Here is a 27,833-nt window from a genome sequence, read left to right as displayed (position 1 = left end):
AAGTTAATTAGATGGTCAATGTTGTAGATCGAAGAAGAAAGTTGTTAAAATTTTGGTTCATTGACTCATGACATTCAAAGTTGTTCCATGAAAAAAATGAAATAGTAAAAGAGAAGGAGAAAGATAACTTTCGATTGATGTAGATGGTGTGAACAAAGAAAGTTATACAATAGCGATTTTAACAACCTAATGACTTAAATTAAAACTTTCAAATAATTCAATGATCATTTTTATAACTTTTTTAAAATTGAGTAATTAAAACGTAAACCTATAAATAATTTAATGACCTTGATTGTAATTTACCTAATTTCTGAGGAAACTATGAAGGGAAGCAACAATACCCATATGCATAAGGTCTACTTTTACCATGGTACTAATTTTTAATTTGTTTAAGATAAACCTATCTTGAAAATTTAAATATAAAATTATAATTTTAACTCGATTCAATTTAATTTCATCATAAAAATCAATAGTCCAAACTCAAAAATAATCTAAAAAAACAATCTGAAAACAATATGAATAAAACCTAAAATAACCTAACATAAGTGGCTTCAAACTTGAGATGACAACAAATAAGAGCCATGACCCCTTTTAAAATCTAAAAAAATTAAAATTAATATATAAAAAATTATAATTCAATTTTAGTAATTTTTAATTGCACAAAATAATATTAACTTGAAATCTGAGTGTGTAATGCAAGATGAACAGAAGTTTCCAAGGTCTATAAACCGAACTTGTGTGCAGTGACAGAAATAAATAAATAAAAGTACATGTAGTAGGTGAGCGACAATAACGGGCTTTAATTTAGTGTAATATGACTACCACACTTCTAATATAACACGCAACTTCCTCCATCTTTGGCGGATTTGAAAGGAACAAAAAGAAGAACAACTGCCTGCATGCTTCACATTCCTTTCATTTTCCAGCCGCCTAATCAACCAACTTGTTCACATTGTGATGGGCATTTGATTATTTTGTTTCGGTTTATTTATAGTTTTACTCCCTCTGAATGACTAACAGCGTTTGTTGTTGTCAGTAAACTGATGACATTTACATAGAAATCTAATCAATCATTTTTAATAATATGTTTTATTAGTTTTACAAATTTTTAATAATTTATATTTTTGATAATACTTGTAAATTGTTTAATAGTTTTTAAAATTTTATACCAATTTTCATATATTATTAATACTAATGGATAAATTACAAGTAAGAAAGCATAATAAAATTGATGAAAAAGCCTCTCAACGTCTCATTGCAGATTAAAGAGAGAGTGGCAGCCACTTCACTTCAGGTGTTTAAATTAAGATAATAAATTTACATAAATGCAAAAACATTTGATATTATGAGTGTATTTAAAAAATAAATAAAAAATGTTAATTATTGAAAGCGTGTGGGGAGTCCAACTAATAAGACGAAGACCAAGAATTTCACTCTATGTCTACTCCTATTATATGCTTCATATTTCCTGTTTTCTTTTCCCTCATGTTACCTGGAAAAAATACCTCCTCTCGCCTCTCTTATAAATTTTCTACATATCAAGACATGTGATGGTGAGTGGTCAAGACTCTCATCTCTTATTTTGGATTCTTTCTCTTGTTATTCATATTTTTTCTTTTACTTAACCCATATTTGATATTTGAAAGTTATGTTTGATCTAAACATTTTTAGAACACTAGAGAGATAAGTTGATAGTCAAATTAAAAATAGATAGTGTCGACAGCTTTTTTTGTAAGTTAAAAAACGGGGATCGACTTTTTGAAAATAAGAAATGGGGAGTCGCCACCGATCTTTTATTGAGGTGTGATCGGGTCACCTTAAAAATAATTTTTAGGGTCTACGAACTTTAAGAAAACAGGTCCGGGAGTCGGTTACGCACGAGGAAGGATTAGCACCCTCGCAACGCCCAAAATTGGTACCGAATTGATTGTTTAATGTCTTAGTGTCAAGAATTTGGAAAGATTTTAAAAATATGATCTTTGAAGTTTAAATTTGCATGAACAAAAAAATGAATAATAAGATGGAATCATTTTGGAGAAAATAAATTGCTACGCTCAGTGAGTTAGGGTGCAGCAATTCGATTTTTGGAATTAAATGTGTACCCCTTTTTAGAAAATCAGGTATCTAAAGAAGGATATTTGATTTATTTAAGTTGATTAGGAAATCAGAACCAATAAGTTAGGGATCAATTTTTTGAAATTCTTAAACATCAAACATTGCCTTTATTTTAAAATCGAGATAACAAAACGTCATATCCAGTAAGTTAGGATGTAACATTTTGAAATCTTAAGAATTTTATTTTAATAATTGAATGATTTTCTCTTTTTTTTAAAAAAAATAGATGCTTGATTACCTAAGTTCATCGAGAAGAATCGAAGCCTAGTAAGTTAAGGCACGATTCTTTCGAGGACTTATGAACGCCACATCCCCTTTTTTAAAGGGAACATGAAATAAGACAATTATAAATCTTTAATATAAAACAACTCTTACAAAAGAATGTGATTAAACAATGATACACATATCGCAGAAGATAAATAAAAATTTAAACTTAAATTAGCAACAATTAAACCAACAATAGGTGAATACAAACATTAACTTTAATAATCATACAAACATCCACATTCAAAATTAAACAGCCCATCGATTCGTAATCTATAAACGAGTCAAAAAAAAGAGACAACAACCAATAATACAAGCATTTAAAACAATTTGGTAAGGACATATATAAAAGAAATCAAATAAAATACGTAGTGAAATATAAGCAAACAACTTGAAATCAGTACATGCATTCTAATCTATACAAGTAAAACTTAGTAAAATAATAGTATATACATAGTGATGATACATAAAAGTTAAATAAATAAATTAAAACGACAAGTGTTTTATAGGAATAAGGTTTTTTTCTTTTTACATGAAAAATATAAAATAAAATAAAGGAAGAAAAAGCGTCATTCGCAAATGATAATACATCATTATATGTGTATGCTTATTCTAAAAGAATGGAAATCATGTTATATGCGCATGTATATAAAAACATAAAGCTTTATTGTTTAAAATTAATTTTCTATAAAGACGTTAGATGATTTATATGTGAAAACAAATATATAAAGAAAATGTAACAACAAATGACAATAAGCTTCTAAAAACATAATAACAAGAAGGATTAAATCACAAACAAAATCAAAATATCAGGAAATAAATGAGATTTAGATAAAATGGAGGGCCCTACTGCAGTGTGCGAATTATATAGGGGGTCGATTGGGAAATACTCCGCTTCCCCAAATCGCAACACTTCACAGCGGACTAAATCGAAAAGAAAATGAAATAAAAGATTAGATTTAAAAATAGATAGAAGAACCGGATTGAAACACGCCAGAAAAGCAGAGGGACCCAAAGCGCAAATAGCCCGTTTGGCTTTAAAACGCGCGGATCCTTCGCCCACTAGGTCGGGTTATCAGGTTGAAGGTCAATGTAGGTCAGTACGGCGTCGTTTCGGAGCCACAGATCAGACTCCAAACGGCGCCGTTTAGACGTCCCCTGAGAAACAAAAATAAAAGGTAAAAAAAAAACCTAAAAACTAATCAGATCTTCTTCAAAAAAACAGATAGAAAAGTAGTTTTCCCCTCTCCCCTTTTGCGCCGTTCTCGGGTTAGAACCATTCATGGTTCTTCCGGTGGCCGCGACACCACCCAAAACGACAGCTGGGTCATCGAGGCAGGTAAACTCGAAACTTAAACTCCTATTTAGTTTATCACTAAGAGAATCGAAAGGAAGAACGCAACAAAATCGAAAGAAGAGAGAAATATCTACCTCTTTTTTGTTGTTTTTTTTATATTCTGATTTCCTCCCTTTTTTGAAAATGATACAACTTGGGGTTTTTATAACCCGAAAATAAAATAAAATAAAAATCAAGACAATTTTTTTCTATTTTTCTTTTATTTTCTTATTTTTTGCTTTTCTCTGCCGATTTCTGCCTCTTTCGTTTTGTGGTCTGTTTCTGCTGCGCTTTGTGCGTCTCTTGCAGGTACTGTGTGCAGAGGTTGCGGATGTGGCATGTACGGAGGCGAAGGCGCGCGTACGAGGCTCGTGCGAGCGGTGCTAGGTGCGAGGGGACGTCTGCTGCGGCGCTGGTTGGGGCTGACACTAGGGCTTCCTATCCTATTGTAATCGGGTCTGGGCTAGGCTGATTTGGACTAGTTATATTGGGTTTAGTTTGTATTTCGGGCCTTTGTATTATTTTGGTAACTGGTTTGGGCCAATTTGTAAATGGACCCTTTTGGACTGACTCTAATATTTCCTTTTTGAATTTTTGGCCTTTTAAATGTGCCCCGGGCAACTTGGGCCTGTTACAGCTGCCCCTCTTTGCTTATTGTCGTGTAACAGGAATAGAGCAAAGACTAAAAACAGATCAATTTTGCCCGGTCATGCTTGGACCTTGGTGCTCTTCTTCTTCGAGCTGCCTCATTCTATCCTACTGTATCTTCAGAGGTAAAAGTTGGTACCACAACGTCGATGAGGTAGTATTTGTGGCTTAAATCTGTTTCCCTATTCCTGGGGAATATGAGATTTGCCGTCTTCGATCTGCTCCACTATTGCTTAGGGAGATAGGATTAATGGTCTAAATCCGTTTCCCTACTCATGGGGAAGATGAGATTCGCCGTCTTCGATCCGCTCCACTATTGTTTAGGGAGATGGGATTAATGGTCTAAATCCCTACTCCTAGGGAAGATGAGATTCGCCGTTTTCGATCCGCTCTACTATTGCTTAGGGAGATAGGATTAATGGTCTAAATCCGTTTCCCTACTCCTGTGGAAGATGAGATTCGCCGTCTTCGATCCGCTCCACTATTGCTTAGGGAGATGGGATTAATGGTCTAAATATGTTTCCCTACTCCTGGGGAAGATGAGATTCACCGTCTTCGATCCGCTCCACTATTGCTTAGGGAGATAGGATTAATGGTATAAATCTGTTTCCCTACTCCTGGGGAAGATGAGATTCGCCGTATTCGATCCGCTCCACTATTGCTCAGGGAGATAGGATTAATGGTCTAAATCTGTTTCCCTACTCCTGTGGAAGATGAGATTCGCCGTCTTCGATCCGCTCCACTATTTCTTAGGGAGATAGAATTAATGGTCTAAATCCGTTTCCCTACTCCTGAGGAAGATGAGATTCGCAGTCTTCGATACGCTCCACTATTGCTTAGGGAGATGGGATTAATGTTCTAAATCTGTTTCCCTACTCCTAGGGAAGATGAGATTCGCCATATTCGATCTGCTCCACTATTGCTTAGGGAGATAGGATTAATGGTCTAAATCCGTTTCCCTACTCATGGGGAAGATGAGATTCGCCGTCTTCGATCCGCTCCACTATTGCTCAGGGAGATAGGATTAATGGTCTAAATCTGTTTCCTTACTCCTGAGGAAGATGAGATTCGCTGTCTTCGATCCGCTCCACTATTGCTTAGGGAGATAGGATTAATGGTCTAAATCCGTTTCCCTACTCTTGGGGAAGATGAGATTCGCCGTCTTCGATCCGCTCCACTATTGCTTAGGGAGATAGGATTAATGGTCTAAATTTGTTTCCCTACTCCTGCAGAAGATGAGATTCGCCGTCTTTGATCCACTCCACTATTGCTTAGGGAGATAGGATTAATGGTCTAAATCCGTTTCCCTACTCCTGGGGAAGATGAGATTCGCCGTCTTCGATCCGCTCCACTATTGCTTAGGGAGATAGGATCTGCTATCTTCACTGATCTGTTCTCTAGGGAACATGACCTGTATGATGAACCTGATTATGCCTAATGATTAGGACGGCATGATCAAAATGAAGCAAATGCTCCTAACTAGACATGTGTGAATGGTGTTTGCATGAATGCAAAATTTTATTTTTGAAAATGATCCCGCTTAGGTGGTCATTACTCGGAGTTTATTAAGGCTAACGTTGGTACAACACCTTCTTGCTCGACTGGCCTTTCTGGAGAATCCCTTAGTCAAATTGCCTCCATTGTAAACCTCAGAGTTCACTTCATTGAGTTGTATTCATTATGCAACTCAAAAAAAAATGGGGAACTCTGGTCCTTTCTTCATATTCTACCACGATTGGAGGATACCGAATGTGTAAACCTTTTGGTATACCACTCTCAAGATTTCATATTAAATGCTTATGCACGAAGAAATTTCCTTCAAGGAGATCTCTCTTTTCTAACTCATGATCATTGCTGACATTTCATCCGACTGACACTTCCGTCAACAAAATCCGAAGGAATTGCCTAAAATCAGACCTTTTCTTAGATTTCTGACCTTTAAACCTAGTTCATTCTAAACAATAGTCCTGTTTCAGATTACTGTATTATTTAGAGACTTTTCTCAAAGTAATGTGCAAAACTTTCTTTATGAAAGTTTAGTAGCCCATTAATCATTATTCTAATGTAACATGTTTGCTAAAAGATTATGACTGTGGATAAATGTTGGTTCTGAGCGCAGCTCAAAAGAGATGAAATATCAACCATAGCGAAAGAAGAATAACAAAGAAGTTGACTGAAAAATGTATTAACAAATTCAATACAATAAGAATTAGGTGCCCCAGTTATCGCAGCTTGAATTTCTCTGTACAAACTTCTGGAGACTATTCTGAGTTTAGCATGTGTTTAGGAGATCTGCAGTACTCTGTCAATGCTCCGAGATGTCGAATGCCCTTTCTTGCTGGTTCAGGTATAGCAAAATCATCGTGTGCCCTGATCAAAATTTGAATGGTTTCGATCTTCTAATGCCCTTCCCTGACTAATATTTGAGCCACCCTTTTCGGGTTTTCGACTCGAATCCCCCTTGATCTCAAGGCGCCCTTTGCGGGTTTTCACCTTGGCTTCTCTAAATTTTTTTTTGGAGCAAAGCGCCCTTTGCGGGTTTTCACTTTGGTCCCCTTCCTTCAAGCGAAGTATCTTTTGACGGAGTCTGCGTTTACGGGGTTTGGCAAACTTTTACCATCCATCTCACTTAGGATTAAAGCTCCACCAGAAAAAGCCTTTTTTACAACGTAAGGACCCTCCCAATTTGGCATCCATTTTCCTCTAAAGTCCTTTTGCATAGGAAGGATCTTTTTTAGCACCAAGTCTCCTTCGCGAAATTCTCTGGGGCGAACTTTTTTATCATAAGCTCGCATCATTCGTTTCTGGTACATTTGCCCATGGTGAATGGCTCTCAACCTCTTCTCCTCTATTAGGTTCAACTGATCATAACGAGATTGGACCCACTCGGCTTCGTCCAACTGGAGTTCGGATAATACCCATAGAGAGGGGATCTCAACTTCAATGGGTAGTACAGCCTCCATTCCGTAAACTAGAGAAAAATGTGTTGCCCCGGTAGAAGTTCTGACAGATGTTCGATAGGCAATGAGAGCAAAGGATAACTTCTCATGCCAATCTTTGTAAGTCTCAGTCATTTTCCCCACGATTTTTTTAATGTTCTTATTGGCTGCTTCCACTGCACCATTCATTTTTGGACGATACGGCGAGGAGTTATGATGTTTGATCTTAAATTGGCTGCAAACCTCAGCTATTGTGCTATTGTTTAAATTCAACGCATTGTTATATATGATTCTTTCAGGCATTCCATACCGACAAATGATCTCTTTTTTTAAGAATTTGCTGACTGCTGACTTTGTGACATTCGCATATGAAGCAGCTTCTACCCACTTGGTGAAGTAATCAATGACTACAAAGATGAAGCGATGCCCGTTAGAAGCCTTCGGCGATATCGGCCCAATGACATCCATACCCCACATAGAAAACGGTCATGGAGAGGTCATAACATGAAGTGGCGAAGGGGGTGCATGCATCTTGTCCCCATAAATCTGACATTTATGGCATCTCTTGGCGTAAATAATGCAATCCTTTTCCATAGTGGACCAATAGCACCCAAATCTCATGATCTGTCTGGCCATGGTGAAGCCATTGGCGTGCGTCCCACAGATACCTTCATGGACTTCCTCAAAAATTTTCTTAGCTTCCATGGCATCCACACATCTCAACAGTACCTGATCTTTCCTTCTTTTATATAGCACCGCCCCGTCTAAGACATATTCGACGGCTATTCTTCTCAGAGTTCTCTTGTCGTTCTCTGTTGCTTGACTAGGGTACTCCCGATTCTTCACATACTGCAGGATACTCTGATACCAAGGGTGATCGTCCTTTCCTTCCTCCTCAATATTGTAGCAATGAGCTGGGGTTTCATAGATACTCATCTGAATAGGCTTCATTACATCAAGCCTGTTTACTTGAATCATCGAGGCTAGAGTAGCCAAGGCATCAGCCATTTGGTTTTCCTCTCGTGGGAGATAACTGAAAGTGATATCATCAAACTCGTTAATCAATTCAAGAACCAGTTCTTTATAATTGATCAATTTAGGGTCTCTGGTTTCCCATTCTCCTTTGAGTTGGTATATCACCAACGCGGAATCTCCATATACTTTAAGCACTTTGATTTTCCGTTCAATGGCCGCACGAATGCCCATAATACATGCTTCATATTCCGCCATGTTATTTATGCAATCAAAGTCTAATTTTTCAGCGACGGGATAATGGTCTCCACTTGGGGATACTAAGACTGCCTCAATTCCATTACCTATAGCATTTGAAGCTCCATCAAAATTTAACTTCTAGAGGTGGTCTGATCGATAGTTTGCTTCAGTATTTGCCACACACATCAAGTCCTCGTTTGGAAAATCGAAGTTTAAGGGCTCATAATCTTCCAAAGCTCTACTAGCCAGGAAATCAGCTATTGCACTCCCTTTTATGGCCTTCTGACTTACATATACTATGTCAAACTCAGATAGCAGGATCTGCCATCTAGCCATTCTCCCATTTAAAGCAGTTGATTCCATCATATATTTTAAAGGGTCCAACTTCGAGATCAGCCATGTCGTATGATACAACATATATTGCCTCAGTCTTCGTGTTGCCCAGATTAAAGCACAACACAATTTCTCGATTGACGAATATTTCATTTCAAAGCCAGTGAATTTCTTGCTGAGATAATATATCGCTCTTTCCTTCTTTCTCGTTTCATCGTGTTGACCTAATACACATCCCATAGAATTCTCAAATACCGTTAGATACAATATCAATGGCCTATCCGGACTTGGTGGTGATAATACGGGAGTACTAGCCAAATATTACTTTATCTTATCAAAAGCCTGCTGACATTCCTCATCCCAATCACCCGGATTATGCTTCTTTAAAAGACGGAATACTGGATCACATTTCTCCGTCAATTGTGCAATGAATCGAGCACTGTAATTCAATCTTCCTAGGAAACTTCGGACTTTCTTCTGAGTACGCGGAGGAGGTAGGTCTCGTATTGCTTTTACTTTGTCAGGGTCTACCTCAATCCCCTTCTTACTAACTATGAAGCCTAATAACTTCCCTGATCTGGCTCCAAACGTGCATTTTGCAGGGTTAAGTCTGAGCTGAAATTTCCTTAATCTCAAGAATAATCTCTTCAAGACTTGGACATGTTCTTCTTCAGTTCTAGATTTGGCAATCATATATCAACATAGACTTCGACCTCCTTATGCATCATGTCATGAAACAAGGTCACCATAGCCCTTTGATATGTTGTTCCCGCATTCTTTAATCCGAAAGGCATCACTTTGTAGCAAAATGTTCCCCATAATGTAATGAATGTTGTCTTTCCCATATATTTAGGGTGCATTTTTATTTGATTGTATCCAGAAAAGCCATCCATGAAAGAGAATAATGAGTATCCCGCCGCGTTGTCTACCAAGGTATCAATGTGAGGCAACAAAAAATTATCTTTCGGACTAGCCTTATTTAAATCCCTATAATCCATGCACATCCGTACCTTTCCATCTTTCTTGGGAACGGAGACGATGTTGGCTACCCAATCCGAATATTTGATCTCCTGTAAGAACCCAGCATCGAACTGCCTTTTGACCTCTTCTTTTATTTTTAGCACAACATCAGGTCTCATCCTCCTGAGCTTCTGCTGAACTGATTTACAATCTTCTTTTATGGGCAGAAGATGTACCACAATGCTAGTGCTTAGCCCGGGCATATCTTGGTATGACCATGCGAAAACATCTTTGAATTCTCGCAGCAATTCAATGAGGTCTTGCTTTGTCTTTGCGGCGATTTCAGTTCCAATTTTCACCTCCTTTCCCTCTTCTAGGCTCACGATTTCTAATGGTTCCCTATAAGGTAGGATCTGCTCATCCTCTTGTTCTACCATTCTCGACAAGTCTGGAGATATACCACAGTCTTCATCATCTTCAAAGTCGGGAGATCCCTCTAAACACATGTCTTGTTCAAAAAAAAGCTCCGTGTTTGAAACAACATCATTCATGTCGTTGATATCTGAGGACCTATGAGGGCATATCAAAGAATATACCAAGAATATATGAATTTATGAATGATTATTTGTTCAATAAAGTTATAAATGAAAGAATTATTTGCAGGACAATCAATTAGAAAGTGCTTATTTGTATAAAAAGAAAAAGAATAATTGCTCGAATATGAATGTAAAGATGTATTTTATTAGAATAACGATGTTCAGGCTCAAGCCATTTTCACAAAAGATTTCCTGTCATTTCCAGGCTAAGACAACTAGAATGTTTTGAGCATTACTCTGAATAAGCCCTAAAGACTACAGGGATTTCTTCCACAGTCCAGTTGTTTAGCTCGCTTCCAGGTTCGCAAGGACTGATCTCCAGCAAGGCCCTTTTCTCAGATGTTTCTGTAGCATTGATATGTACATTTTTCAACATTTCTCCAATGTCTTCACTTCGGGGCACCCCACGTTCAGGATGAATAAATCCACCCGATACAAAAGATGTGAATATGTGGGGAAAGGACATAGGCTCCCACTTGACCTCTTTTCCGCTTAAACGTGCCCTTCTTCTCTCTTGTCTTTTTTCCACCTCTTTCTTCTTCTGCTTTACGTCTGGCTTGTATCCTAAGCCATAACTGTCAAACTTTTCCCTTAGCATCGGTGCTTCAATCTTTCCTTGAAGATACTTACCCAATCATTTTTCGGGTGCAGCCCCTCTTCCAATCATCAATTGCAACACCATTTCAGTGGTCTTGGATATTTTCGGTACCGGAACTCTGCTTCCTTCAGCAATGAACATTGCGTTCACGAATTCTAAAGACCAAAAGGAGCATTCTACTGCCTCATCATCAATCTCCACGTAAGGTGCATCGCCAGTTACTATTGCTATGATCTCTTCCTCGGTATTTTTGGTGATCACCCGATCCTCTGACACTATCTTCACCTTCTGGTGTAGCGATGAAGGTACTGCCCCAGCTGAGTGTATCCATGGCCTTCCCAATAAACAATTGTAGGAAGGCTTAATATCCATCACCAAGAAGTCCACATCATAAGTAATTGGGCCAATCTTTAATGGTACCTCAATTCTCCCCATAACGTTCTTTTCCGTTCCATCAAATGCCCTTACTATGCTCTGGCTCGTTTTCATGTGGGAACTGTCTACCGGTAGCCGACTGAGAGTAGATAAAGGTAATACGTTCAGTGTAGATCCGTTATCAATCAGGATCCCCGGGAGTATGCGCCCATTGCATCGGGCAGTGACGTGCAGAGCTTTAGTGGAACCTCTTCCTCCCAATGGTATTTCGTCATCGCTGAAGAATATAAAATTGTCAGCATTTATATTATTAGCCAGCCGATCCAGCTTGTTCACCGAAATATCCTCCGCCACATATGTTTCATTTAGTACTTTTAATAGTGCGTTTCGGTGCGATTCTGAACTTAGGAGCAAGGCCAATATTGAAATGCGGGCTGGCTGTTTGCGTAACTGTTCCAAAATGCTATATTCGCTGTGTTTTAAAAACTTAAAAAATTCATTCGTCTCCTCTTCTTTCACCAGCTCATTAACCAATGACTCAACTTTAACGGCCTTTCCTTTCTTCTGCTCTTTCTTCCAATTCTCTTCTCTTGACGGTTCTGCCTGAGCATCATATCGTTTCCCATTGCGTGTATAAGAACCTACTTCTTGATTTCTTTCTGCTTCTTTTCCCAAGATTGTCACGTTACATCCATAATTCCACGGTACCATTTTCTCATTCTTGTATGGAAAATTTGATGGTTTCTAGATTACGATTTTTGGTGTTGTATGGACACTAAACCCATTGTTCTAAGGGCGTGAAATGATGACCACAGGATGATTCGTCCCCGTAGTCTTTTCTTCCAACTCGGATGCGCAAATATTTCCTTTACCCTCTACTTTTTCATAAAACCTCATCTCCTTGTTGTCCATCATGCTCTGGACCAAATCCCTGAATCCCTCACACTCTTGAATTTCATGTCCTACCTCATGGTGGAATTCACAAAAGTTTTCAGCTTCACATCTTCCTTCAGAATTTGAAATAACCAACCCTCTCATCACCATTTGTCTCCAAACCCACTTCAACGGAGTTTTTACTTCAGCGATGTCATTCTTGACCTTTTCCCCCCAACTTTCGCTCATCATGTTCACTCCCTTATCAGTATGATTGGGAAGCGGATTTTCTGTGTTAGATGAGTCATCAAACTTGACAACACCCATGCTAATAAACTTTTCGACCAGCTTCTTAAAAGCAGTGCAATTTTCTATTGAGTGCCCTATAATTCCGGCATGGTAGTCACATTGGGCGCTCGCATCGTACCACTTGGGATACGGGGGCTGCAAAGGGGTCAAGTAATGGGGTGAAACTACGTGTGCGTTAAACAAATTCTGATATAGCTCTCTGTATGACATCAGAATTGGTGTGAACTGGGGCTTCTCCGTACCTTGTCTCCTACCAGATTATTGTCTCGTTGAACCCTGTTGACCAACATTCACCTTCCTCGGCTGGTTCACCGTGATTGACTTGTTGTATGCATCTACATTATTTACTTCACTTTCTTTCCTTCTCGAGGCTGGCTTTTTGTTGCTCTCTCCTGCTTCTATTTTCCCATTTCTGATGGCATTCTCAATCTTTCACCATTCATTACTATATCTAAGAAACTTTTGGTTGCACTTCCTAGCATGTGCGTGATGAATGGGGCTTTTAAGGTATAGATAAAGAGCATTGTGGTTTCTCTTTCTAAGAGCGGTGGTTGGACTTGGATGGCAACTTCCCTCCATCTTTGAGCGTACTGTCTGAAACTCTCATTTGGTTTCTTCTCCATGCTTTGTAGCGTAATTTTATCGGGGGTCAAATCCGTCACATGGTTGTACTGCTTCATGAACGCCTGTGCTAGGTCCCTCCAGGAACTGATCTTGGTACGACTCAAGTGATTGTACCATTTAGACGCTGCCCCTACTAAACTGTCTTGAAAACAGTGGATTAATAACTGATCGTTATTGACGTAGCCAGTCATCCTTCTACAAAACATAGTGATGTGGGCCTCGGGGCAACTAGTTCCGTTATATTTCTCAAATTCAGGCATCTTAAATTTAGGAGGTAGTACCAAATCTGGGACCAAGCTTAGATCTTTAGCGTCAATTTCCTGATTACTATCAGCACTTTCCAAGGCTTTGAACTTTTCTTCCAACCACCTATACCTATCCTCCCACTGTTTTGTCAATTCCGTGCTCGCTTTACCTTCTTCAGCTGCTTCATCAAAATCTGGGATAGTGGGATTGATTGGGTTTTCTCCCTGGTTAAAACTCGATCGTCCTTGAAAAATTGTGGCACCGGTTTGTAGTTGTTGTGGCATAATTGTGACAGACGGTCCTCTTGGGCACATTTCAATTTGGGTTCGTGCATTTGGTGGAGTGAAACCAGGAGGATACAACGGATCCTCGCTACCCTCTCCATGATCAGCCATAGGGCCATTTCCTTTATCTACTCCTTTCGTCAATAGATGGGTCAATTCAGCCATGGAATCCTTTTGAGCTTTGATCAACTTTTCCATCATGTCCTCTTGAATTTTATCTAGTCGCTCTTGCATTTGTGTTTGTAATCGTTCTTGCATATCCCGCTGCATTTGTTCCAGTTTTTCCAGTCTTTGGTCCATTTCCTTAGTTTTCCGTCGAGTACCATATTGATGCTTAATGGGTGAGCTTTTATCGGTTTCCAGGTTAACTGTAATAATTTTAACCAATTAGGGTCTTTTAATGGATTTTAATGCATATGATTCAATGTGATGCAATGCATAAATGGAAAAAAGACATCGATTCTAATTCAATTTCATTTAGAAAGCTTCATTTGGATAACAGCATTCTTTACATAAGATAAATTACATATACAATTTTTCCCTAATGCTCAGAATTTTAATCCTTTTAAGCAGCGAAGCAAGCTCTCTTCCCCGGTCTGATTCCAGCTCGTACTTTACGCTCAAAGTATCAGCCTGTATCACCAGGGTCTGCAAGTAATCGGCTACCTCCTGAATCTGGGTCACAGCTTCTCCCATGACGTGATCTCTGTCTCTAACTTGGCTTTGATAGTAATGGAGCTGTTCTTTCTGACGTTCCTCATTTGCTTCGAAAAATGTAATCCGCGCCTCACAATCCTGTAGGATCGCCTCTAACTCTTCCACTCTTTTCTTTGTTTCCTTAATCTTGTTCAAGCTTGCTCTTAATTCCATCGCGGTATTACGATTTCAGTAACGGTGAAGAGACCTTTCAAGTTTGACTATTCGTGCCTTTAATTCATTTGTCATGCTCCGACTTTCTAACAAATTCCTCTCCAGGGCCTGGTTTTGTACCTGAGTCTCTTGGTATTTCTTTTCCCATCCTTCAGCCTTGTTTCTTTCCTCTTGGATTTCCCGTCGCCATTGTTCTGAAGTCTTTCCTAGCCCCGCGGTTCTCATTGATACCCTTAACTTTTTGTAGTTTGTCTTTAAGCTATCCAGGTCTTCTTCCACTTTATTCTTCCCTTTCTTCAATGTTTCGGCCTCTAACTTTTGGACATCCACGTCCAGCCTCAAATGCATCTTCTCTTCTTCCAAACGCTCTATTTTCCTTTCAAGTTCTGAATTCATCTTTTCGAAGTCTTGCTTTATAATCTCCAATTCTGATGGGACAATTTGTAAATATTCCTCCATTGATCGGGCATCCTCCAAGTTTAACTCTGGGATGTTATCATTAATTCTCTTGCTTCGCCATTCTCCGTACTCTGGAGTTGCCATTGGACCCACAGTTAGTCTTTTCATCCTATGAACCTGATTCCAAGCCTGAGAAATTTCTTTCACCCTTCTCTTGTAATTGTCTCCGCGGTACGAGAACTCACATTGAGCTAAACCTTGCGTTGCCGGCACAAACTGTCTCGAATTGTATTGCCTTAGGACCAACAAAGGTGCATACCCGATGGCCCCCTAAATCCCTAGCAACGGGACCCAGTCAAAGCTTCCACAACGGTAAAGGATTTCATCAGGAATCAACCAGGGAGCTCTCCATTCCACATCATCATCTTAAAGATTTTGCAGGATTGCTATCCAATTTTCTTCTGATATGTCGTCCCTTCTTGGCGTAGCCACTATCTCTTTTAACGGGAAGTAATGCCCACAGAAAACCCGATACGAAATTTTTTCGACCTTCCAGAAATGACTATGAAACCAGGCTAACAACAATTGTGCACAACCTATGAATCTGCCCTCTCCAGCTCGCCTACACGCATTCATAGATCTAAACGTTTCAGCTAAAATCGCCGGAACAGGCATGACCCCTTTACTCAATCGATCAAAGAGATCCGAAACCGCCTCGTCAACATGCCCCAATGCTCTAGGAAAGATCACTAACCCGTAGATACTCAAAGCAAACACGTCGACCTTCTTTTTCCCATCCGGATGCGCTATAATCAAGTCTCGCAAATTTTTCCATGGAATACATTTACACTCCCCTTTCTGTTTGATCCTGGCCGTAATCCACTGCTCGCTCATGCCAGTAATATTCATCAATTTATTCCAAAATGCCGGGACATACGCGGCTCTAGAATATGCTTTATCCACTTGAAGCCTTGGACAGTGTAGTAAGGCCGTATATTCCTCCACCGTAGGTACCAAATCTACTTTGCCAAAAGTGAAACAACTATATGCCGGGTTCGAATATTGAGCAAGGGCCCGAAACAATTGCTCATCTACCTTGACATCAAGCAAATACGGCAAATCTCCATAACTAGAATAAAACAACTGCCTAGTCTCATCATTCCACTTATCTCATATTTCTCTGAGCTCCTGCAGGCTATTTTGTGTCACGCTAATACGAGTATAGTCCCACAGCTCTGACACATAATCTTTAGCTAGACTGTCTCCCTTTTCCAGTTGCACATTCTCTGACCATATACGGACCATGGCATTGTCTTCCACCTTATCAAGAAAGTCGTTTTCCATGACAAACTTCCTAATTTAACAATCGAACTTGAATCGACACTCTTTTGAATATGTAATGACATGCAAACATAACAAATAAACACCATAAGTCAGTATAACATATCAACACAATTGGCAACAAATTTAAGAGAAACAAGCATTTACAAGAGCAATCCCTAGAGTTTGGGGGAATTATACCTAAGCTGGACTCCTAGGCTATCTATATGCGGTTTGGCTTTAAATTCAAGGTACCTGAACCAGCAGATTCCTCAGTCTTCACCCGTTACAGACTCATACAGACCAAGTTCGGTTCAGGGGAATACATTTTCCTATGGCTGCACGGAGATGAAAATCTCACGAAGACATAGGTACGGATGTACTCCGAAAGTGATCCACTATCCTGCACGGAGGTGAAAACCTCACGAAGGAGTAGCTTCTCACTCTCACTTAAAAAAAGGCAAGACTAAAAAGTCCTTATGCAATATGATGACAAGTTATAAAACACAATAATCATACAAACATATGCAAAGAGAAGATCCAAAAATCAAATTTTTGAATTTCGAAAATAAGACAAAAACAATCAATTTTACTGCCTGACTCTCTGAATCTTCCCCAGCGGAGTCGCCAAGTTGTCGACAGCTTTTTTGTAAGTTAAAAAACGGGGATCGACTTTTTGAAAATAAGAAATGGGGAGTCGCCACCGATATTTTATTGAGGTGTGATCGGGTCACTTTAAAAATAATTTTTAGGGTCTACAAACTTTAAGAAAACAGGTCCGGGAGTCGGTTACGCACGAGGAAGGATTAGCACCCTCGCAACGCCCAAAATTGGTACCGAATTGATTGTTTAATGTCTTAGTGTCAAGAATTTGGAAAGATTTTACAAATATGATCTTTGAAGTTTAAATTTGCATGAACAAAAAAATGAATAATAAGATGGAATCATTTTGGAGAAAATAAATTGCTACGCTCAGTGAGTTAGGGTGCAGCAATTCGATTTTTGGAATTAAATGTGTACCCCCTTTTTAGAAAATCAGGTATCTAAAGAAGGATATTTGATTTATTTAAGTTGATCAGGAAATCCGAACCCAATAAGTTAGGGATCAATTTTCTGAAATTCTTAAACATCAAACATTGCCTTTATTTTAAAATCGAGATAACAAAACGTCATATCCAGTAAGTTAGGATGTAACATTTTGAAATCTTAAGAATTTTATTTTAATAATTGAATGATTTTCTCTTTTTTTTTAAAAAAAATGGATGCTTGATTACCTAAGTTCATCGAGAAGAATCGAAGCCTAGTAAGTTAAGGCACGATTCTTTCGAGGACTTATGAACGCCACATCCCCTTTTTTAAAGGAAACATGAAATAAGACAATTATAAATCTTTAATATAAAACAACTCTTACGAAAGAATGTAATTAAACAATGATACACATATCGTAGAAGATAAATAAAAATTTAAACTTAAATTAGCAACAATTAAACCAACAATAGGTGAATACAAACATTAACTTTAATAATCATACAAACATCCACATTCAAAATTAAACAGCCCATCGATTCGTAATCTATAAACGAGTCAAAAAAAAGAGACAACAACCAATAATACAAGCATTTAAAACAATTTGGTAAGGACATATATAAAAGAAATCAAATAAAATACGTAGTGAAATATAAGCAAACAACTTGAAATCAGTACATGCATTCTAATCTATACAAGTAAAACTTAGTAAAATAATAGTATATACATAGTGATGATACATAAAAGTTAAATAAATAAATTAAAACCACAAGTGTTTTATAGGAATAAGGTTTTTTTCTTTTTACATGAAAAATATAAAATAAAATAAAGGAAGAAAAAGCGTCATTCGCAAATGATAATACATCATTATATGTGTATGCTTATTCTAAAAGAATGGAAATCATGTTATATGCGCATGTATATAAAAACATAAAGCTTTATTATTTAAAATTAATTTTCTATAAAGACGTTAGATGATTTATATGTGAAAACAAATATATAAAGAAAATGTAACAACAAATGACAATAAGCTTCTAAAAATATAATAACAAGAAGGATTAAATCACAAACAAAATCAAAATATCAGGAAATAAATGAGATTTAGATAAAATGGAGGGCCCTACTGCAGTGTGCGAATTATATAGGGGGTCGATTGGGAAATACTCCGCTTCCCCAAATCGCAGCACTTCACAGCGGACTAAATCGAAAAGAAAATGAAATAAAAGATTAGATTTAAAAATAGATAGAAGAACCGGATTGAAACACGCCAGAAAAGTAGAGGGACCCAAAGCGTAAATAGCCCGTTTGGCTTTAAAACGCGCGGATCCTTCGCCCACTAGGTCGGGTTATCGGGTTGAAGGTCAATGTAGGTCAGTACGGCGTCGTTTCGGAGCCACAGATCAGACTCCAAACGGCGCCGTTTAGACGTCCCCTGAGAAACAAAAATAAAAGGTAAAAAAAACCTAAAAACTAATCAGATCTTCTTCAAAAAAAACAGATAGAATAGTAGTTTTCCCCTCTCCCCTTTTGCGCCGTTCTCGGGTTAGAACCATTCATGGTTCTTCCGGTGGCCGCGACACCACCCAGAACGACGGCTGGGTCATCGAGGCAGGTAAACTCGAAACTTAAACTCCTATTTAGTTTATCACTAAGAGAATCGAAAGGAAGAACGCAACAAAATCGAAAGAAGAGAGAAATATCTACCTCTTTTTTTGTTATTTTTTTTATATTCTGATTTCCTCCCTTTTTGAAAATGATACAACTTGGGGTTTTTATAACCCGAAAATAAAATAAAATAAAAATCAAGACAATTTTTTTCTATTTTTCTTTTATTTTCTTATTTTTTACTTTTCTCTGACGATTTCTGCCTCTTTTCGTTTTGTGGTCTGTTTCTGTTGCGCTTTGTGCGTCTCTTGCAGGTACTGTGTGCAGAGGTTGCGGATGTGGCATGTACGGAGGCGAAGGCACGCGTACGAGGCTCGTGCGAGCGGTGCTACGTGCGAGGGGATGTCTGTTGCGGCGCTGGTTGGGGCTAACGCTAGGGCTTCCCATCCTATTGTAATCGGGTCTGGGCTAGGCTGATTTGGACTAGTTATATTGGGTTTAGTTTGTATTTCGGGCCTTTGTATTATTTTGGTAACTGGTTTGGGCCAATTTGTAAATGGACCCTTTTGGACTGACTCTAATATTTCCTTTTTGAATTTTTGGCCTTTTAAATATGCCCCGGGCAACTTGGGCCTGTTACAGATAGATAAACAAGGTTCACCCATTCATTATATTAGTTTTTCCTCATGTTAAAACATATAGACTAAATAAATTTTTTGCTTATGCTATTACACTAATAACCAAAGGAGGTGATGATGTTTAATTATCCTATTTGTAAGAGCCCATTTTTGCCCTGGCCCGCAAACCTAAATAAACCCAATTTTATAAATGAAAATAAAACCAAATTTTAAAATGCACACAGTCTATTACAACAGGCCTGATAGGGCCCAATTCGGCCCAAACCATTTTAACATAAACCTAACCCATTACCTAATTGCATTACCCAACACCAGGCCCAAATTACAAACCCATCTAGCCCAACTATCATGGCCCAACTGCCCCCCAAACACCGAAAACCTTAGCAGTAATGGTGAGCCTCCAGCGCCGCAATTAAGCTTTGCCCTCACACGTGCACCACCGCCTCCACGCCCAGCTGGCGTCGTACGCCCGTACCTGCGCAGCAAACAGACAAACAACACCAACAAGAGCAACGAAAATATAAAATAGAAAAAATAGTAGAGAAAAGGATATGTATTTTATTCTTTTTTTTGGTATTTTATTTTTTCTCTTCTATTCGATTCGGATATAATGCCGATTAAAAAAACACTGTAGAGGATTCTCTTTTACAGAGATATTGAAATACAAAAAAGAAAGAAAAAAAAGAGATCGTTTTTAAAAAAGGTGAATCTCAAAGTTTGTTTTCATTTTTTTTTCTTGTTTTCTTCAATCTGTTCTTCATTATCACACATACATATATGAAATAATAATAAAAAGGGATAGCAAACATACCTGGTAGCCGAGTCCTTGCTCTCTCCGCAGCCATCGGAGTTGAAGTGAGGTTCGGGGCTCCTAGACGACGAATCGTCAAAACGGCACAGAGGCCATCTGTTTCTTTTAGGTTTCTGGAAAAGTGAAGAAAATTTTTAGGTTTTTTTAGCCTTTAAACACGAAGATAAAACGTTGTCGTTTGGAGCCAACACGGTGGCTTTGAAACGGCGTTGTTTCGTGGACCAGATCCGCGCGGTGACCCGACCCGAGGGAAGGATCCGCGCGCTTATGCCCTATGGTCTATTTGCACTATGAGCCCTTCTTCATTTGGGAGTTGTTCGATTCAGTTTTCTTCCTTTTTTAATTTGTATCGCATATTTGTTTTTGTTTTCATTTAAATCCAAGTTCAAACGGTGCCATTTTTGTTATTGTTTGGGATTATTTCGAAGTTTGTGTTTAATTGCGGATTTAGTCCTTCAATTTTGGAAACAGGTTTTAATTAAATACTGATTTATTTTTTTTTAAAATTTAATGTTTTTAAATTATGATTAATTCTATTTCATGTATTATAATATCTAATATTCTTTATAATATTTATTTTTGTTAGTATTTTAAATTATTATTATATTATTTTAAAATGTAATAAAGTTATTATTTTAGGTTGTATTTTGTATTTTAAATTTATTATATACTAATATTTTGAAACTATTGTATGTTTATTAAAAAATTTATTGTTATTTTAATTATTAATATTATTTTAACATTGACTTAATATTTTTAAACTTATTATTAATATGATTTCTAAAATATAAGACTTTATTCTTACTAATTATTATCAATATGTTTTAAATTCATTGACATCGATTTTAAATTCTTTACATATACTCCTTTTTTAAATTTGATACATTATTATTTATTTTATCACACCTAATATATTTTTAGAATTTGATATATTACTTTATATTTCTCAATAGTGTATTTTAGAATATAGTCCCAAATTTTATTTTCACCATGATATCTCGTGATTATTACATTTATATATATAGTTTATATGGAATTATTTTAATACATGTACATGTTTATAAAATGCATCATAACTTGTAATTTACAAAATTTTATTTTTGTTTTCAAATTTTTTTATTCATTTCAATTATTTTAAGTGGTTTACTTGTGATTAAATTATCTTTATATTAATTATTCTCATTTCGGTATTTGTAAGATTGATTATTAGTTTATTTGATTATTAATGTTGATGTATTATATGTTTGGTTGCTCCAAATTGTAAATTTAGCTTGCTATTCACCATTTGATTTGTATATTGATATTTTATTATATTGTTTGTAAAAATTGCATTTCATTAAAGCATTATAATTGTTTTATTTCAAAATTCCTACAAAGCTTGGTGTTTAAAAATTCTCGAGAGGATTGTGCCCTAACTTACTGGGCTTCAATTCTCCTTTTTGATTTTAAATAGTCGAATACCCCTTTTTCAATTTGAACATAGAAATTCCAAAATAAAAACTCATTCTTGGGAATCTGATGCGTTGTGTCCTAACGTATTGGATATGACATATTGTTCTCGAGACGAGGATTTTTCTAACAAATAAAAATAAAGGCAATGTTCGATATTTAGGAATTTTGTGAAATCGAACCCTAACTTATTGGGTTTTGGTTTTCTCATTTGACCCAAATAATCTGATATCCTTCTCAAAATGCATAGGTTTTTAAGGTCAAGAAATAAATTTAACTTTGAAGATTTGAAATATTACACTCTAACTTACTGAGTGCGATAATTTATTTCTTTGAAATAAACGAGTCTTATCATCCAATTCATTTTACTCGAATTTTTTTCGAAGGATCGTATTTTAAAATCTTTTCAAAATTTCGACACTAAGACATTAAACAATCGATTCGGTACCAATTTTAGGCGTTACGAGGGTGCTAACCCTTCCTCGTGCGTAACCAACTCCCGAACCTGTTTTCTCAAATTTCGCAAACCAAAATCATTTTCAAGGTGAGCCGATCACACCTCAATAAAGGATCGGTGGCGACTCCCATTTCCGTTTTCATTTTAAAAGTCGATCCCGTTTTTTTCAAATTCAAATAAAAAATGGTTTTGACACTATTAATAGGTACAAGAGTTTTTAAAATTTGATCTATGCTTTTAAATATGTGTCGAGCTAGTATTTAATGCCCAGATGAAATGACTTAATTGTAACGATATCGATACTTTCAGGATTTAGAAAGAATGTTTTGAAATGTGAGATTAAGGGTAGTTATATGAGGTAATTAACCCTATTAAATATTGGGTTAATTCTACCAAATATCCACAAACTATTGCCTAGCTTATAACTTGGTCATAAACTACCAAATATTCTAATTGTGTCATTAAAGTATTAGTATTGTATCAATCAGGTTATTCTATCAACTTAATCATCAATATAAGTATTAAATGTCGTTTTGGATATAATGTGGAACTTATTTAAAACACATGGATCAAATTATACTCACCTGTGTACTTATCACATAAACAACTTAGATATAACATGTTAAAATATAAGAAATGTATTTTTTAACATGTCAGATTCAGAACTGTTCATGTTCAATTTGAGCTAGCATTTAATGTCAGAGTTAATAGCTAAGCTGAAAAAAGGATCTAATTGATACAATATCGATACCTTTTAAAACTCAATGAAAAGGTTTAGAAGTTTGAGGACTTCAAATGAAATTAATCCTTTGAATATAAGACAAGGAAAGAACGTGGAAAGGTCGGCAGAGGAGGTGGGCGAAGGGCAGAAAGTGGAGCAGATAAAATTACGGTCAACATGAAGAAACCTTGGTTTTTAGTTTGTATCCCATATATCTAACTGCCATTGGTGGGTGGGAGGCTTGACTTTGAAAATTCCCACTGAATTTCAACATTTTCGTACCGACGCGCATGACTTTCCTCTTTCCTCCTTTTTCTTATTTTCAAACATCTTGTTCGTCGGATTATAGACCACTTTTTCAAGCTAAGACTCCAAGTGGGATGTATTTATGAATACTATTGTTTAAGAGAAGCCTATTTCATCCGCACCTTCCACTTGCTTTCCTTAATAACCCTTTGCTTTTCCCCGGCTTTTCATCTCTGAGTCCCTGTTTCTTGTTTGCTTTTGTTTTGTTCATATAGTACTACAATACGTTCAGTAATGGAACCAGCTTGGGTGGATACTACTTTGGATCTCAACATCAACCCTTGTTTTCGCACCAACAAAGCTATGGTGAGTTTGGGTTTTCTTTTTCCTATTGGTTTTTAAAGCTATTTTCCCCCTGGTTTTCGATTGTTGGGACTTACAAAGAAAGTTTTTCAACTTCTTGAACCAGAAACGAGAATTTGAGGGAGATGTGGTCGAGTCGGCACCAGTTAAATATGAGGTGAGTTTCAAAAGGACTAAAATCATAATTACAACTATTTCTGCTTGTATATGTTGTTTAGAGCTGAATGTTACTAATTTTTTTAACAGAGTGGAGTGTTGGTGGAGGAATTGAATCGGGTCAGCGCCGAGAACAAGAAGCTAACTAAGATGCTAACAGTTCTATGCGAACAGTATTACTCTTTGCAGCACCAATTCATGGAATTTGTCAACAAGAACCCTGAAATTGAAACTGCTGCTGCTGCAACAACATCATCATCAAAGAAGAGAAAAGCTGAATGTGAGGATTATGGTGCCAACATGATTGGATTTAGTGGAAACACTGAGACCAGCTCTAGTGATGATGGCTCACCTAAAACTCCCAAGGACTGCATTAAACCTAAGGTTTCCAGGGTTCAAGTCCGCACAAATCCTTCTGATAATAGCCTGGTAGGTTACTCGGAGTTCAAATTTCCTATTACTGAGACCCGAAATGATTCGAACTCGAAACTGAGCCAAATTTAATGTTGTTGTATGATGTTACAGATAGTAAGGGATGGATATCAATGGCGAAAATATGGTCAAAAAGTCACAAGAGATAACCCCTGTCCCAGAGCATACTTCAAGTGCTCTTTTGCCCCAAGTTGTCCGGTCAAGAAAAAGGTGAGTGTTGCTTCCTCTCCAAGAGCAATTTTTGTTTTTAAAGTAATTTTTTGGCTTCGGCCTGGATCCAAGAGCATTATTTGTTTCTAATTTTTGTTTTTTGGGTATTGATGGATGGTTTTGCAGGTGCAAAGAAGTGCTGAAGACCCATCTATCTTGGTGGCAACATATGAAGGAGAGCACAACCACCATGAGCACCACCATTCTCCACCCGCTGAAATATCTTTAAGCTCCAACAACAACACCCCTAGTTCCAACACTGGTTCGGGTCCTGTTTCATCTGCCCCAACCAAAGCTTCAGCTCCCACTGTAACACTGGAGCTGCTTCAACCTGGTTTGGGCGGCGATGAAACCGAAAGGGCAGCCCTACAAATCGATGCACCAGCAATCCAACAGATTTTAGTTCATCAAATGGCGGCTTCTTTGAGCAGAGACCCCAATTTCACGGCAGCCCTTGCTGCAGCCATTTCAGGAGGAGCTGTGTAGACCGGAAAATAGGATAGAAAAGTGGAGAAAATTTGAGTCTTTTTTGTAGGTTCAATGGCAGAAGAGTATCGAATGATGTAAATAGTATATTACTGAATGTATTTGTCAGAGAAGAAAAAACAAGGTAACTCTGTGTCAAAGTAACTTAGCACCACAAGAATTACTTTTCAAAGCTGTCGATGGCCGGAAATGTATCTATCATTTTTCTACATTTTATTTTTATTCATATTCGATCCCATCTCATGTGTACTTAAATTTTGGTTTATTTCTAAATGATTAATTCAATTTTATTTTAATATTAATATTTTAAAAATTATATTATTCTTATTTAATGTCCTATATTCTATATTTTTTTATTAGACAACTTAATATAATTTTTAATGTGAATATACTTTAGAAGTCTTTCAATTATAGGACCAGATTAAATTAGCTCATCTATTATTAAATAGATTAATTTAGTCATTATACTATTAAAAAGAATGAAATAATGTCAAATTAAAATACAATTAACATTTAATATTTAAAAAATATCTTTTACTGTTTAATAGAGTTAATATTTTTAAAGTTTTATGGTTTTGTAAATAAAATCTATTGTTCAGTATTAAATTGCAATTGAAATATAATAATTTCCAAGATATTTTTTATACAGTAAATGTTAATTCTATTACAGTATGGACTTATTTGATTCTTTTTAATAATATAAGGACTATATTAATCCATTTAATAATAAAGGGCCTAATTTGATCTAACTTTTATAATACAGGATCTCTCAAGTACTTTAATAATATAGTATTACATAATAAGGTTAAGGTTGCATGAAGGCCATTCAACGACTTGAATTGAAAGGGAGAGAGGTTGCGATGAGGGTTCAGGGACGAGCCTCTGTTGGTGGTCAGGGATTTCTGTAACAGCCCGGTTTTAGTTAAATCGGAATAGTGATTTTGGGACTACAAATCTAAAGTCAAAATATTTATTTTATTATTTTATTATGGTTTATAGCATGATAAAATTATTGTGTGAAATTTTCGTTAAGAAATTTTACCGTTTAAGTGTTTAATTCGGTAAAAATGACTAAATCGCGTAAAGCGTAAAAGTTACGTTCTATAAGCTAAATGAATCAAATAGCTATAGAACTTAAACGTGAAGGTCTTTATGTAGTAAATATCTCATTTATGAGATAGTGGATTATAGTGGATTGACAATTGGTGTTATTATTAATGTTTTTAAAGGGTAAAAGGGTAAATAAGTAATTAATGATAAGTTAAATAAAATAAAAACAAGACATCATCATCTTTTCACCATTTCCAGCCAAAACTTAAAGAGGAATAAACCATTTTTATGTTCAACATTCGGCAACCTTAACCCCTTTAATTAGGTATGAATTCTTAACTCGTTTTTAATGATTTTTACGTTTTTGAGATCGTTGCTTCATAATCTAGCTAGCCTGTGCCTCTGAATTCGAAACTGTTAAAGATTTTAACATGTTTCCATTGTTGAATGCTTGAGTAAATTGATGATTTATGATAGATTATGAATATTTGATGTTAGATTTTCATCTTTTATAAAGTGATTTTTGAGAAAAATGTCAATTTTGGACTAAATTGTGAAATGTGGAAATTTAGTTAAAATGTGAAATCAATTGAAAATATGAGCTGATAGTAAGATATGGAAAATTCGGCTAGCTTGGGTTTGTGTTTAATTTCATGAAATTGTGATGTTATGTGATAAGGACTAAATTGCAAAAATGTGAAATAATAGGGACAAAATTGTAATTTTGCCAAAATGTGTAAATTGTGCTAAATTAAATGAAATGATGATTAAATAAGTAAAATTTGATATTATATAGATTGAGATAAACGAGATTTAGATCTAGAACGGAGGAAAACAAGTATCAGATTAGTCAACCTAATTTGTCGTTTCAGCGAATAAGGTTAGTTTGTATGTTTAATAAGCATTAAATTATACATGTTTAAATGCTTAATTGAGATAATTATGGTGAATGCTTAAATATTGAATTTAATTGTGATTACAATGATTTGGAAATGTTCGACGGAGATTCGACAAAGTAAAAGTCCCGGTTGAACCTTAGGAATAGATAGGATAAAAATGTCATGACATTAGGGTTACCGAGATTACGTGTAAGACCATATTTGGGATATGGCATCGATATGAGAATTCATGTAAGACCATGTCTGGGACATTGACATCGATATGTGATTTCGTGTAAGACCATGGCTGGGCTATTGGCATCGATACGAGATTACATGTAAAACTATATATGGGATATGGCATTGTTACGGTACTATGTGTACGAGATCCCCGAGTATCCTTTAGTATTCTAAATGGTTCAATGGGAAAAGTGGATGAAACATGGTTATAAGTGATGGTACAACGAAAGCAAGGTATTCGTGACAGAAATCAACAAGTAAGTGAAAGTTGAGAATGAAAGTACGATCAAGTTAAGCAAGACAGGTACGTACAAAACCTATGTGAGAATCAAATGAAAGTGAATTGGTGAGTTCATACTGTATCATGTATATGAAATGAGAAAGGTATGTGTTTAAATATGTTGTATACCAAAATGTGCTCATTTGGCTATATGGAAGTATGAATTGAATGTTATATGAGAATTAAATTGATTAAACTTGTGAAAGCTAAGGTTAGCTATGTAAATGATTATATGATTGAGAATGAAATGAAATATGATCTATGTGAATTGTATAGATGAAATATGATATGTGCTATGAGGACGTATGGAACTGGAAACGAAATTTTATGAAATGTATGAAAAAAACCATTAAAGAGTAAAATTTGCAATAAAACAGTTTTGGACAGCAGCAGTTGTATAACTGTGAAAAATACTAAAAATTGTGGGAATCGCATTAGAGGTTGAATAAGACATGAAATTAAAGCTTATTGAGTCTAGTTTCAC

The 27,833-nt window shown here is 36.5% G+C and overlaps 1 protein-coding gene and 3 long non-coding RNA genes across 4 annotated transcripts; 3 read left to right on the top strand and 1 right to left on the bottom strand.

Moving 5' to 3' along the window:
- The first annotated feature begins 3,579 nt into the window (after nucleotides 1–3,579).
- Nucleotides 3,580–4,306, top strand: LOC107900355 (uncharacterized). Its single transcript, XR_001684912.2, has 2 exons — nucleotides 3,580–3,718; nucleotides 4,025–4,306. It is a non-coding gene; the product is annotated as an uncharacterized lncRNA (long non-coding RNA).
- Nucleotides 4,307–18,786: 14,480 nt separating this feature from the next.
- LOC107901625 (uncharacterized) lies at nucleotides 18,787–19,528 on the top strand. Its single transcript, XR_005914566.1, has 2 exons — nucleotides 18,787–18,939; nucleotides 19,247–19,528. It is a non-coding gene; the product is annotated as an uncharacterized lncRNA (long non-coding RNA).
- On the bottom strand, nucleotides 19,445–20,663 carry LOC121218330 (uncharacterized). Its single transcript, XR_005914567.1, has 2 exons — nucleotides 20,382–20,663; nucleotides 19,445–20,045 (listed from the first exon to the last, which is right to left on the bottom strand). It is a non-coding gene; the product is annotated as an uncharacterized lncRNA (long non-coding RNA).
- A 2,881-nt stretch (nucleotides 20,664–23,544) lies between these two features.
- On the top strand, nucleotides 23,545–24,919 carry LOC107901624 (probable WRKY transcription factor 40). Its single transcript, NM_001326907.1, is given in 5 exon segments — nucleotides 23,545–23,620; nucleotides 23,724–23,774; nucleotides 23,864–24,202; nucleotides 24,299–24,415; nucleotides 24,542–24,919. Coding segments are annotated over 5 exon segments (939 nt in total). The 5' UTR covers nucleotides 23,545–23,548; the 3' UTR covers nucleotides 24,902–24,919.
- Nucleotides 24,920–27,833: the final 2,914 nt, after the last annotated feature.

This window comes from Gossypium hirsutum, chromosome D06 (assembly GCF_007990345.1).
Source record: "Gossypium hirsutum isolate 1008001.06 chromosome D06, Gossypium_hirsutum_v2.1, whole genome shotgun sequence".
Classification (NCBI taxonomy): Eukaryota; Viridiplantae; Streptophyta; class Magnoliopsida; order Malvales; family Malvaceae; genus Gossypium; species Gossypium hirsutum.
This window is presented reverse-complemented; position numbering and strand designations above follow the sequence as displayed.